Genomic DNA, 13,603 nt, shown 5'->3' with positions numbered 1-13,603 from the left:
ATGGTCCTGGTGAACTTGATGAAGCCATTTTGATAATGTCGATCCAAAGGTACAAAGGTACAAAGGTACAAAGGTACTTAGTATGTACAATTGTAGTATTCAAGGTAGCTTGGGGGCCGGCCAATCAGATGCTGTAATGAAATCCACCCTTAGCTCTCTCCGAAGGGATTTTTTGCCCGGCTCCGAGTCGCAACTTCACAACGCTCTTCCTCTTAATATCTTGACGGGCTAGAATCCACCAAACCCCGGCGCTCAATCCGAGAGAGATAGAGATACCTAGCCCGACCCTTCCTCAGAGATAGGCGGGAAAAATGCAATCCCTCACCCGCCTCGGGGGCCGCCTCCCCTCGCGTGTCCTCCCAACACGCGTGTCCGCCATCCCGATCCCGACGACGGCGTTCGCTCTCTCTCGACCCTTCCACGCCGTCAGCAGCCGTGCAGCCGATGTCGCGCCGATCGTTGGCACGGGCCCCCCTCCGCAGGCTCCGGTGAGCCAGGCGGAGGAGGCGTACGCTAGGGTTCGGAAGAGGAAGAGGCAGGCGGAGATGTTGAGGTTGGCGAAGGAGGCCAAGGCAGGGAAGGGGAAGGGGTTGAGTAAGAGGTTTTGGGACGAGGTGACTGTTCGGGAGGTTGACGGTATGTCTTGTCCTTCTGCCCCCCTCTTCTTTTTTCCTCCCGCACTCTTTGCTAGTTTATTCGTTCTTCTCCGCCGTTACTGGGCTTCTGGGCTAGCTACATATACTAACATATTTCAATAGGCGCTCTCCAGGTCTTCCTCGACCAGCGACCCCTCCGCCACCCAACAACCAAGCAAATCATTCAAATCCCCCTAACAAAACCCCACCTCGCGACCGCCCTCGCACTGGAATGGGACCTCCTCTCCTCCGTCCAAGACGCAACGCGCCAACACCTCATCCCCCTAACGGGCCTCATCTGCCGCGCCCTCGACCTCTCCCACGAAGACCAAACCGCCGGCGCCGCAACGAGCGCGAGCCGTTCGCAGATTGCGAAAATGGTCATGCGCTACCTCGACACGGACTCGGTGCTCTGCTGGGCGCCCGAGGGCGACGAGACGCAGCAGGATGCGCAGGGTAGGACGTTGCGCGAGCTGCAGCGCCACGCGGCGGAGGATATTGTGGAATTCCTCGTCTCGAGGGTGTGGCCAGGCGTTACGATTGTTCCCGTCCTGGACGGGAGTTCGATCGTGCCGAGGAGTCAGGATGAGGGGGCGAGGGCTGTTGTGGAGGGGTGGGTGGCGGGGCTGTCGGCGTGGGAGTTGGCGGGGTTGGAGAGGGCGGTTTTGTCGGCTAAGAGCTTGTTGATTGCCGCGAGGCTTGTGGTGCAGTGGAGTGAGCACGGGGCGGGGCTCGGCGAGGTGGTGGAGGAAGGGAATGGGGATGCAGTGGAGCGGTTCGGGGTTGAGCAGGCGGCGAGGGCGGCGAGTTTGGAGGTGGATTGGCAGACGGGGAATTGGGGCGAGGTAGAGGATACGCATGATGTTGATAAGGAGGATATTAGGAGGCAGCTTGGGAGTGTGGTGCTTTTGGTGTCTGGGACGGGGGGGAAGTGAGCGGATGACATTGTATGGAACTTGTAGGAGTAGAGCAGGCTCGTCACGGAGTGTACCATTATCAAAAAGACATCATCAATAGACTGTAACTTGGAGTTCATCTGGCCCTGGCACGGGGCTATCGCGAATCAGCAACCCACTGTGTTGGCGCGTAGTGTCGTTGGCATCCCGCTAGGCAACACAGGAATGGCCACGGTCGCAAGGGAAGCTTGGGAGCAGACATCCAGACATCCAGACAAGCCAGGTAGTTCAGTATGTGTTAGGAGGGGGAACGCACTTGGCTGTGAAGCGTTCAGTCATTTCCCTCACATCAATTAATCCTGGGCTGCGTTGCAATAAACTTCAATGCTTCATGAAGCTGCTCCCATTAACCGTCCCATCTAGCGATGGCCTATTTTTAGCCACGAGTGCGAGTGGATCAGATGCGATGCACAAAATTACGGATGGAACGGGGAGAATAATATAAGTATGAAAGAAAAATGATATTAATCATTCCGAAACGGTTCATTCCTGATGATTTCCAGGTCGTCAAGCAAGCACTACTTGTCGGAGGAGTTCGTCGCACAAACCCATCTCGGATCAATCCTTTCAATCAATTCCGTCCATCCACTGATCCAGGAAGTCTTATCTTCCGCACTACCTGTGTCCTTGTGTGTTTCTACCCACAGTGATCTTCGTCCCGGCGGGTTGGATCGCCCGAATTGGGACGGAAAAAAAAGGCCAACAGCCCCAAACCTAGCTGCCTCCGCCAAGGTCCAGTCTCCGCGATACGAGCAAAGCTGGAACTCTGAAAGCCCCGTTCGATCGAAGGTTCGATCGATTCTATCAACGCCTTAGGTGCGGCTCACGATCGTTTAGTACCGACAAACCCGGCAAGGCATGCGGCATTACATTACTCCAGCCCACACCAGCCCATCACCTCCGCCCCATCAGCCATCAGGGCTGGTCCAGCTGGGTAGCATTGGCAGCGATACCTGCCAATACGAGACCAACCGCGCCTCTCCACTAATGAAGTGATAGCTGCCCACATCGCACTGCACACCCCCCTGCAAGCCTGGTGGTCTGTCTCCAAGTCTGTCCAACCCGCCGACCGAGGGAAGCAATGCGAAAGGGGTTCCACTGCGTCGACAACAACTAATCGCAAGCTAGCCCGTCGCCCCGTGGAAAAGGATCAACGATGGACGCCCATATCAGGTTTAATTGGGTCTTCTTTTCCTTGGTCCGTGTCAGTCTGTCAGACCAAGGTCAGGCTGCATGACCCCAGAGCTGAAATTGATGCACAGGTCACCTCGGGAAACCCACGCAGAAGCTGTGTCGCCTGGACTAGTGCAGCTCGCCCAGACCAATTTAGCTTCCCGAAGCGGAATGGGGGGGCGAGAGCGAGGGAGCGATATGTTTTTATGGAGGTCGTGATCTGTTTCTTGGATTCCTTCATTTACCTTTTCTTCTCTTACCTCTTTTTCCTTCTCACTCCAGCTTTTCCCGATTGCCGGATCGTGAGGAATCTTCCTCAAATGGTGTGAAACGGGGAACTCCTTCTCAAGCCTTTCCCCGAGTATCCGTTTCCATTGCAAGCAGCTCAGTGCGCTCGAGGCAACCCAAAGTTGCACAGCCCCGTCCGGGGGTTCTCCAGATGCACAACGACCTCAAGTCACGATGCCGCAATCGCGATTCTCGTCGGTGACGACGGCCCTCCTCCACGGCCTCCTGGCCTCTTCGTTCGCCGGGATCGCCAACGCCGCGTCGTTCCCTCGCGCCGTTACGGGGGATGGATTCATTAGCATCCCTATCGATTGGAAGGAGAAGGTGAAGAGCTCGAGCTCGATCCAGGCGCGGAATCCGTTTGAGGTTGCCCTAGATAATCAGGTCACTTTCTACACTATAGAGAGTACGTAGAAGACGGCGAAGAAGCAAAGCAAACTGCCCCCTCCCCCCGTCACCCCCGCCAGCAGCATGAATCCCGAAACTATAGATGTGTATCTAGACCTGACCGAAATCTCAAGTCTCTCTCGGCAAGCCCGCGCAATCCATCGCCGTCCTCATAGACACAGGCTCCAGCGACCTCTGGGTCACGCCGACTTGCAACCACTCCCCCGACCCATTCACTACCAGCATGTGCCTCGCCTTCGGCACCTACAACCCGCAGCGCTCCACCACCGTCCAGGGCCCCGTCGCCAAGGGAAGTCTCCACTACGGCGACTCGAGCGACGCGAGCACCCAGACCTCCGTCACGCTAAACTACTACAGCGACAGCCTCACCATCGGCACAGTCACCCTCACCGACCAGATCTTCGGCGTCATCGTCGACGGCACAGTCGACGGTATCTCAGGCATCTTTGGCCTCGCACCTGACGTCCATGCGGGCTTCGCAGAGGGTCAGCCGTATTCGCTTGTGCTCAACTCGATGAAGGAGCAGGGGTTTATCAAGTCGAGGGCCTTTTCGCTGGATCTGAGGCACGCTGACGACGAGACGGGTGCCGTCATCTACGGCGGTCTTGACGTAAAGAAGTTTGCTGGGCCCCTCGTCAAGTTCCCCATGCAACCAGGTGTAGAAGGCGAAGCTCGGTAAGTATCCCCCCCCCCCCCCCCCCCCAAAAAAAAAAAAAAAAAAAAAAACACCCTTCACGCCCTCGCCGAATCTTCCCGTCCATGACCTTATCCCTCCATCTTTACTAACAAAACCTCCAGCCTCGCCGTCTGGTTCTCCACAATAGGCGTCACCCGCACCGGCAACACAACCCACTCCGTCCCCGAAACATCCACCAACGCCCTCCTCGACAGCGGCACGACCCTAACCCGCCTCCACCCGCAAGTCGCCCAGCCCCTCCTCAACGACATGGACGCCACCATGGACGACGAGGGCTTCTTCCTCGCCCCTTGCTCCCTCCGCCGCACCGCCTCCACCGTTGACTTCGGCTTCGGCGACCCCGCCAACAACGGCGGCAAGGCTCCCATCGTTCTCCGCGTGCCCATGTCCGACTTCATCCTCGATACCCAGCACCCTCTGAACCCGAGGCTGTGCTACATCGGCTTGCGCGTGACGGAGCATCAGCAGATCCTGGGCGATTCCGTCATGCGTGGAGGGTATTTCGTCTTCGATTGGGATAACCAGGAGGTTCATGTTGCACAGGCGGCGAACTGCGGGACAGAGATCCTGGCTATTGGCGAGGGTCGCGATGCGGTGCCCGGTGTCCAGGGGAAGTGTTCACTTGATAACCCGAATCCCACAGAGGCTCCCGTAAGTTTTCGCCCTCGGGATAATACCTTTTATCGAACTCAGCTGTTCGTTAGGCTGGCTTCCTTCCCCATGCCCCGCTAACCAAGAGAGCGTACAGACCGCTGCCGATGAAGGTGGCCCGGCCCTCCCTACAACGCCCTACACCACCACCTTTACCATCTCCTCATGCCCAAGCTTCGATCTTGAATGTACTCCCGGCATGCTTACAACGCAGACATACGTTCCCCTCACAACGGGCTCATCCAATTCGGCGGGAGGGAACGAAGAGGATGCTGCATGGGGTCGTGGGGACATTCTCAACCTTTGGATCTTGTTCGCTACCGGTGTCGGCGCCGCCGCTCTAGTTTTCAGGTAGGCGAGGGAAGCACGCGGTATAGAGCGCTCTCTCTTTCTCGCTCTTCCGTGTGTCACATTAGCACATTGGGCGGACTCGGCTTATTTTAGATCGGGACGGCACTTTTTTTTTAAAAAAAAAAAAAAACTAATGTTATTGTATAATGTACGAAACCGAAACTCCTTTATAGAACGCCATCTAAACTCGAAGCCCATGCTCCATCCCAATAGATGCATTGGATCAAAAGAAACAAATAAAGGAAATGAACAAAATTAACTGAAATCAATGGTATCAATGGTATCAACGAAAGCGAAATGAAACCCGGTCCGCAAAACCTTGAACTGCGCCGCTCAGCCTCGACTAGAAATAGAAAGCGAAGAAGATGAACGGAAAGAAACGCCGAAAAAGAAAGAGAAAGGAAGAAGGAAAAGAAAACCCCCACGTCCCACTTGCTCCGGCCAGTGGTATATCGCCCGCTCATATTGATGTCGTTGACTGGAATATAGCAAATGCTGTCATCCCATTCCGTGCGCCTTATATCGGGGGAAAATCGTCCCGTTGGAGATAGTATATGTCGTCCCGCGCCCGTTGTCGAGTAATAAGAAATATAGATTGCGAATCAGTCGTTTCTCCCCGCCCTGGCCCTTACCGGTCATCATTATATATAGTAAAACTAGGCCGTCGGCTGGTTGGGACCGGTGAGAAAGTCGGGGTGCAGAGCCCTCTCCGGAATGGCACCAAGCTCTTGTGCAAGTCGGCGGTCTTCGTCCGTGTCGAGCTTGTCAAGGCTGATATGTCGGCTGGTGAGAGCAAATCGCCGCTTTCCGTGAGGAATAACCCGATGCTAGAGGGGAAAAAAGGGACGATTAGCACGAACTCAGGGGGATGCAAAAGCGAAAGTCGCAAAGACTCACTTCGTAGCACCTGTGGATGTCAGTGCCATGCATGACCACAATGTCGCCATGGAACAAGTGCAAGTCGAACACCGAGTTGTTGCCCTTCTTATCCTTGCCCTTGAGCTTGGGACGGAAAGACATGGTCGAGGGCGAACCCAGAGAGATCGTGGCCACGGTTGGGCCCAGCGTGTCCTCGCCGTCGTCATGCCACTGGATAATCGTCAGAACTTGCCTTATATGTAGTAAAGATGGACGTAACAAGTTGTTGACTTACGTTAATTTTATCATCCTCAAAATAGCCGAGGGCAAGGAGCTCATTAAACTCAACAAAACTGAACTCCAGGGACTGGGCAACCTCGACTTTTCCATTGCCCTCCAGCTCTTTCACCGACTTCTCCGCATGATCAATGGCCTGCTTGCCGGCCCACCTCATTCGCAAGAGAGCACGGAGGACGGTGTCAGGGGCATCACTGAAGCTCTTAGAAGCCACGGAGACGACGTATTTATATTGGGCGCCGTAGTTCTGTGCGAAATGACTAGTAATGATTTCGCTCTTGCCTATAAATGATGTCAGCTCTCTTCATCAGAAAAAGAAATGTGTGTGGGGTCTCGATACTTACCACCCTTGTGTCTGACCGGCAGGCGCATCCAGTCATCCTTGGTTGCATGCTCGTGGAGATCCTGGAAGCTGTCGTCGGCTCCGTTGAGTGCAGCCCTGGTCTCCCCGGAAGGGCGGAAATGGGCGAGAATGCCAACAGCTCGCTTGGGGTTCGGCTCTCCATTGAGAAGGTCGAGGAGAGGAGTGACGGTGACCTCGTAGCCTTCCGTGCTGAAGCTACTGGAAATTCCGACCATGCCCTCGTGGCGCTTAGGCTTTCGATTCTCGAAGCTCATTCTGATAGTGCTGTTGTCAATCTCAGAAATTGCGATGGGCCTCATGGTGCTCTCAAACTTAAAGCCGCAGCCCGGGGTGTCGCAGAACCATCCCGCCCAATGGCTCCGAGGAGAACAACCAAAGCACCTAGGACAGACAAGGCCCTGCTTCAGGTGCTTCTCAGTGCCGGCATCTCCTTCGGCAATGGTTGGGAGAGTCGGGACAAGGCTAGGCGGAAACTCCCTCGCGCCGCCAGCTACCTCGGGATCCTTTCCGATGTAGGTGGTCCTCTCCTTCAGAAACTTCTTGGAATATTTGAGATCGGCAAACTTGACGTCACCAAGATTGAAGAAGGCCGAACAGGGGTAGTTGAGGCAGGTCCACGTTTGGGAAAAGATCTGCTTGGATGGCTTCCGGCAAACCTCACAGTGCTGGATCGGGGCTTCGTAGTCTCCAGGGCGAGGGCTAGGAGAGACCGTCGTGCCCGCTGGCACCCACCAAGGTTCATTTTCAGGGTTAACAATTTCCAGCTTCATCTTCCAGAATTTGAAACCATTGACATCTTTCTCAGCCCAGATGTCGGTGATGAAGTACCAGTCCAAGACGTTATAGGCATGGGGCATCTTAGATGGCATCAAGGGGCTCATCTCACCTAGAGACGATGTTAATAGCTGGAATCTTGCATAACACAAGCAGCTAAGTAATTGTTTTAGCACTTACCAACCATAATGCCAATATACTGGTTCTTTGACAGGGCTCTCAAGGAACCTCTCAACATCAACGGGCAACCTTGGTCTCGCTGGCGCTCCCTTGTGTTGGAGGTGGCACCCTCCGCGACATCACGACCACCTCCACTATTGCCATTTATCAGTAACTTACTTTCACCCCACATATGCACCCCATTGAAGCAGATAGATCACTCACATATTCATGATGATGACACCATTGGGATCAACCAAGTCTCTCTCAGCTGGGAATCCATCCAGCAAGCTCCCCATCAAAACATTTCCGGAAATGTATCCTCCAGATTGATATCCTTTATAGTAAGGAAGGGCACTGCAGAGACCTTGTCTCTTGTCGGCCCATACCGGAGGGGAGCCCCGAGGTTCTGGCAGAAGCACCGCTCTCTCATTCACCAGACTCTTAAGAACACGTCTGGCACCACCGCTCTTCCTCGAACGCTTGCTCGAGGGGCCAATAGTCTCCGAGGAGGCCACTCTCTTCACAACAACCGCCGCCATGTCAACAAATGCCTTTCAGGTAGGTATTGCAGTCGGTATATAGTGCGGCAATCCTAGAGGTAACAGGTTAGCTCTCCCATTCGGATCATCATGAGACTGAAGAAACAGAATCAAGGGCAAAAACCAAAACAAACATGACAACTGAAAAACAAGAGTACGTGGTGATCATGCAAACAATAGACTTGTAAGACAATTCCGGGGAGAAGGTATTGGAGTGCAGGGGAGGAATCTGTGCATGGGCATTGTGCTGTGAAGTCAAGGGCTGGTCTCCCAGGAGGCCGAGATAGAGCTTGAAATCAAAAATGGTTCGGTTAAATATATTTTATGAGGGGAGGGAGGAGCAAGGCAATAGATGCCAAGGTCAGTGATTTCAGGACGTGACATGTCTAGGAAATGCTGTCTCCAGCTCCAAAAGAGCCGCTCATACCCTAAGTCGCCGATGGCAATATCCGGAGGACACCAAGAGTCGACAGCCTAGAAAGTCGTTAGAAACGACCATCACTTCGAGTCTAATGGGAGATCCTGCACAAGAGGTGCTGTAGGACTAGACTTACCTTTAGATAGCAGGTGGAATGATGAAGGGGAATCTTCTTGTGCCTATAGATGGGATGAGATCGCTTCAAGGCAGGCAAGGGCAACAAGCTTCGATATAGAAGTTCCAACTGATGATGGAGCGCTTGTGGGAGAAAGGTTCGATTCGTGGAAGAGAAGAAAATGGGAGAAGAGGAAGAAGAAAAGCACTGGAGTGGAATTTGTTAGGAAATTGTAATTGTAAGGTGTAAGGGAGGTGCACCTTCCCTTGATCTGGGAAGCAGTTGAGGAGTAAGTGCACCAGGCCCAAATACTTACCAATTGATGGAATGAGAGGAAAATGAGATGTCAAGAGGAAACTAGTATCTGTGAGTAACTTCGAATTGCTTGAGAAGCATTCACAGCACGGAGAACTGGATATCTCAGATGGATGAGGTTGGGATTGGGATGAAAAGGATGGGGAGAGAGATCTGGCTGAGAGCTGTGAATGTGAGATGTAGACGCGAGGTGCAGAGGCGAGATGCTCTGGTAGAGAAAAGAAGAGAGAGGGAGAGTAGAAAGGCACAGGCAGGTTGTATTTGTAGTTGAACCCTGATGATTCATCTGAACTAGAGGAAAGAGCTATTTGTGAAGGTATCTATAGAGGGTAAGAGAAGGCACGATGATGAGTGAAGCTTCCTGCCCTACTGATTAGAGTTGTTCAGAGGGAAAGTATGATGATGAGGATTGGATTCCCTGGAAGGAGTGGGATATCTCGAAACTTCCATTGTACCTGTAGGAACCGATGTGGAGACATTGATCTGGGCAGCTCTTTCTTTCCTCTCTGTTTTGTTCTTTCTTTAGGGATATCTGAGTGAAGGCATCATCACCACTGCATCCCCAGGCTGAGTTGTTGGAAGCGCTTTGACGTCTGCCCGAAACAATCAAGATGAAGTGCCAAAGGCTGCAGCCTGCTTGCATTAAAGAGAAGGATTGGGCTAGATTTGGAGAAAAGGGCTAAGTTTCATCTTGGTTTACTTTCTTTCCTCTTAAAGCTGATATCCTTGATTCCATTGACGGCTCAACTTGCTGCAATTATCATAATCTCGACCCTTACACCGATTACACTACTATTCTAACCAACACCCACCGAAGCTCGCTCCGTTGTACAAACCAAAATCTGCCGAGTCTCGGCGAACCTCGGCTCCCCCCTCCAGCCACAGAAAGGAGGTATGAGAACGTTGCCGTACTCTTTTATCAGATAATAATGCTTTCATAGGGACAAAGGAACTTCCTAGCAGCCTAGGGCAGATTCAATGCCATTGTGTGAAGAGTTGATTAGCGCCACGTCCAAATCATCACCGCCACGACACGAACAGCGCTTCGTACGAAGATGTCCCGAGTTTCAAGGTAGAGCTGAGGACGAAGTAATGTATTGTAATCAACAAGAGATGGTGTCAACCGGGAAGCAGGATTTAACTCGGACGCTAGTTTACTCCGAAGTGGTTACTCCAACTCGCCCCCCAGCATATCCCCACGAGTGCAGCAAGTGGGGAAATTGAGCTGAGCACAAGACAAGACATCAACAGTAAAAAGGATGAAGACGTCAGAAAATAACATACGAGTCCCGTTCCCCTCAGCCGGTGTGCCTGCTCGGCTCTGCCTCCGCTGGCGAGATGGTGGTCGCACTGGAGCACGAGTCGGTCGGGGGCAAGCAGCGCTGGAGCCCCCCCTGAAATGCTGGGCATCGTGGCATCGTGGCAGGAGTGTGGAGATATATCGGGGCTTTATCGACGGAAAAGCCAATCACCATGGAAGAGATCTCCTTTGGTAATACGGGAGGAGATGACGTGCGCAACAAAGTTAGATTTGGATGGAGCAGCGAAGCTATGGTTGGGCGAGTCGGCGACAACTTCTTGTACTTGTACTTGGGCGATGCGACACAGCTTAATGCACCTATCAAGTCGCTAGAAGTAGCGTATGCCGAATACCGACTTCGCCAGCCGAGGCGAGGGTCGACCAGGGTTCTGGGGGTGTTGTGGAGAATGCGGGGAGCTCAGTGCCCCCAGATCTCGACCCAGAAACATTGAATTTCTACCCACCAGGCACCGGTCCTTAGACTCTTTAGCGTGGGGTTTTTGCCAAGGTGCCTCGGAACTTCTCTGAACGGGGATAGTGAGAGGCTCTAGAGCGCGGCTAATGCAGTCGACGCAAGTACAAAAGTAGATAATCCGAGGCTTGGGGCCCCCTTCGCTGATGCGACGTCTTTGTCTCTATCCTCGATATATTCTGTTATTCCCTTGACCGCTTTAAAAGCCCCGCCGGTTGTCGTTTTAAGTGTCTCGTGAGCTTGGAGTTCAGCGCTATTTGATTCCCGTTCTAGCTTGTATTGGACCCTCATTTTCTTGTTTAAGGAGCAACCCCAACATTTGGAGGGGGACGTTCTATCGCCAGCCACCCAGCCAGCCAGCCACGCTTCTTCATTGCTCCCCTCTCGCTGTGCAACGTTTGCCTCGTGTAAAAAAGAAGCCCTCCAAAAAGGACAGAGAGGAAAGAAGAGCCATCGCTCATAATAAGCAACAATGGTTTTCTACCCGCCTTCCTGGGTCCCCGCGCTCCCTGGTTCGTGATACGCACAAAACATACGCGAGAGAAGCTTCCCCGGTCCGTTATTCTGTTTGCTAACCCCGCCCCCGAACTCAGCGGTCCCCGATTCCATTACCATCGAGCAGTTCATGAACGATGAGACCTACAACCGCAAGCCGCTTCGCGAGTCCCGGAACCCGTATACCTGCGGTATCACCGGCAAGACTTACACCGCTCAAGAGACCAAGGAACGTACCAACTTCCTCTCCCGCGCAATCGGCAAGCGGCTTGAGTTCGCCCCCAACGACGACGCGACCCCCTGGGAGAAGGTTGTGGCAGTGTTCTCCGTCAACGCTGTAAGCCATCCACCCCCTTTCCGAATTCTGCACCCCTTGAGGACACTCCCTAAAACCTGATCCCCTTGTCTTGTTTAGATTGATTATGTCCCCCTCTCGCATGCCGTCCACCGCCTCTCCGGCATCGTCACCCCCGCCAGCGCCGCCTACTCCGCCCAGGAGCTCGAGCACCAGCTCAAGTCCTCCGGTTCCGTCGCGCTCTTCACTTGCATGCCCCTCCTCGAGACCGCCCTCAAGGCTGCCGACGGTGCTGGCATTCCCCGCAACAGGATTTTCCTCCTCGAGGTCCCCGGCGCCAAGGCCGCCGGATTCGTTACCGTGGATGAACTCGTCCGTGAAGGACAAAAGTTGCCCGAGATCGAGCCTCTGAAGTGGACTAAGGGACAGGGTGCTCGGCAACCCGCATACCTGTGCTACTCGAGCGGCACTTCTGGATTACCGGTATGTGCTTCACGGCCGCCCCCCCTTCCCGGTCTGGCATGTTGGTTGGCTGGGTGCATTCAATCGTGAACTCCGTATAAGCTAATGATCGAGGGGCTTTGCAAATAGAAAGCGGTAATGATCGCACATGCCAACGTCATTGCGAACATTTTGCAAGTCACCACCTACGAGAGCGTTCCCCGCAAGCAGAACGGAGTAGGAACGCAGGTATCTCTGGGTCTCCTACCATTCAGCCACATCTACGCCCTCGTCGTAATATGCCACGTCGGTACCTACAGGGGAGACGAGATCATCGTCCTGCCCAAGTTTGACCTCAAGACGCTCCTCGCCGCCGTCCAAAACTTCAAGATTCGACAAATGTGCATTGTAAGCTCTCTGCCAAATCAGCCCGACTTTCTAATCGACCATTTCCCCAACAACCTACTAACTCACCTCACCCCCCACAGGTTCCCCCCATCATCATCGCCCTCCTCCGAAACCAAAAACTTGCCTCCCAATACGACCTCTCCTCCCTACGCATTCTTTACAGCGGCGCCGCCCCTCTCGGAAGCGAAACCATTGACGAGGTCCTCCGGATCTTCCCCGACCTGCGCCTCTGCCAAGGCTACGGCATGACTGAGACCGCCACCGTCGTCTGCACCACCAGCGAGGAGGACCGTCACCCCGGAACCTCTGGATCTCTCGTACCCGGCGCCAAGGCCAAGATCATCGACTTTGAGGGCAACGAGGTCACCACGCCCGAGACCCCCGGCGAACTGCTCGTACAGAGCCCCTCGGTGGTTTTGGGCTACCTGAATAACGAAAAGGCCAACGCCGAGACATTCGTGCACCACGACGACGGCAGGTGGATCAAGACAGGCGATGAAGTTGTCATTCGAATCTCGCCGTTGGGCAACGAGCATCTCGTCATCGTGGACCGCATCAAGGAGCTCATCAAGGTTAAGGTATGTCCGAAGGAACAACGCACCCCACTCCACCTTCTTTATTTTTTCCTTCCTCTTGCGTGCTCACTAAAACTAAAATTACCTACCTTGTAGGGCCACCAAGTCGCCCCCGCTGAGCTCGAGGCCCACCTCCTCACCCACGAGTTCGTCTCCGACTGCGCCGTCATCCAGGTCCCCGACGACCGCGCTGGCGAAGTCCCCAAGGCCTACGTCGTCAGGGGCACCCATGCCGCGGCCCATCCCGAGGACCACGTGGCGAAGGCAATTGCCAAGTACGTCGAGGACCACAAGGCTAGGCATAAGTGGCTTAAGGGCGGTATTGAGTTCATCGACGTCATTCCTAAGAGCCCTAGCGGTAAGATTCTCAGGAGGATGTTGAGGGATAAGGAGAAGGAGGCCAGGAGGGCCAAGGGCGCGAAGCTGTAAATACTCTTGCTTCATTTGTAAAAAAGAATTTTGCCTCTCTCATGTTTGTCACATTTATTAGCTTTGAGGGAGAAAGACGTGGATAATGATGAGAAATTGTAAATATTTTGCAGTTGCATACTTCTCATGTTTCATGCATTTCATGCATGCCCTAGATGCCTCGATAGATATTTACTTCGTTCCGGAG

General features: G+C 53.8%; 4 protein-coding genes across 4 annotated transcripts; 3 read left to right on the top strand and 1 right to left on the bottom strand.

Moving 5' to 3' along the window:
• Positions 1-311: 311 nt before the first annotated feature.
• On the top strand, positions 312-1,570 carry SAPIO_CDS7467 (uncharacterized protein; the record flags this gene model as incomplete). The annotated part of the gene is made up of 2 exons (XM_016789326.1): positions 312-636; positions 759-1,570. The coding sequence occupies 2 exons, from the start codon at positions 312-314 to the stop codon at positions 1,568-1,570; spliced, it is 1,137 nt and encodes a 378-aa protein (XP_016641153.1).
• Positions 1,571-3,226: 1,656 nt separating this feature from the next.
• On the top strand, positions 3,227-5,252 carry SAPIO_CDS7466 (uncharacterized protein; the record flags this gene model as incomplete). The annotated part of the gene is made up of 5 exons (XM_016789325.1): positions 3,227-3,458; positions 3,574-4,135; positions 4,259-4,808; positions 4,906-5,159; positions 5,225-5,252. The coding sequence occupies 5 exons, from the start codon at positions 3,227-3,229 to the stop codon at positions 5,250-5,252; spliced, it is 1,626 nt and encodes a 541-aa protein (XP_016641152.1).
• Positions 5,253-5,815: 563 nt separating this feature from the next.
• SAPIO_CDS7465 (uncharacterized protein) lies at positions 5,816-8,153 on the bottom strand (the record flags this gene model as incomplete). The annotated part of the gene is made up of 6 exons (XM_016789324.1): positions 5,816-5,986; positions 6,057-6,248; positions 6,313-6,596; positions 6,659-7,564; positions 7,633-7,766; positions 7,837-8,153. 6 exons carry the CDS (start codon positions 8,151-8,153, stop codon positions 5,816-5,818), a joined length of 2,004 nt encoding a protein of 667 aa, XP_016641151.1.
• Positions 8,154-11,245: 3,092 nt separating this feature from the next.
• Positions 11,246-13,416, top strand: SAPIO_CDS7464 (uncharacterized protein; the record flags this gene model as incomplete). The annotated part of the gene is made up of 6 exons (XM_016789323.1): positions 11,246-11,285; positions 11,367-11,605; positions 11,684-12,046; positions 12,155-12,412; positions 12,493-12,990; positions 13,084-13,416. 6 exons carry the CDS (start codon positions 11,246-11,248, stop codon positions 13,414-13,416), a joined length of 1,731 nt encoding a protein of 576 aa, XP_016641150.1.
• Positions 13,417-13,603: the final 187 nt, after the last annotated feature.

Source organism: Scedosporium apiospermum (genome assembly GCF_000732125.1).
Source record: "Scedosporium apiospermum strain IHEM 14462 chromosome Unknown SEQ_SAPIO_0110, whole genome shotgun sequence".
In the NCBI taxonomy this organism is placed as follows: domain Eukaryota; kingdom Fungi; phylum Ascomycota; class Sordariomycetes; order Microascales; family Microascaceae; genus Scedosporium; species Scedosporium apiospermum.
Note: the sequence above shows the minus strand (reverse complement) of the source record. Positions and strands in the feature narration are given on the sequence as shown.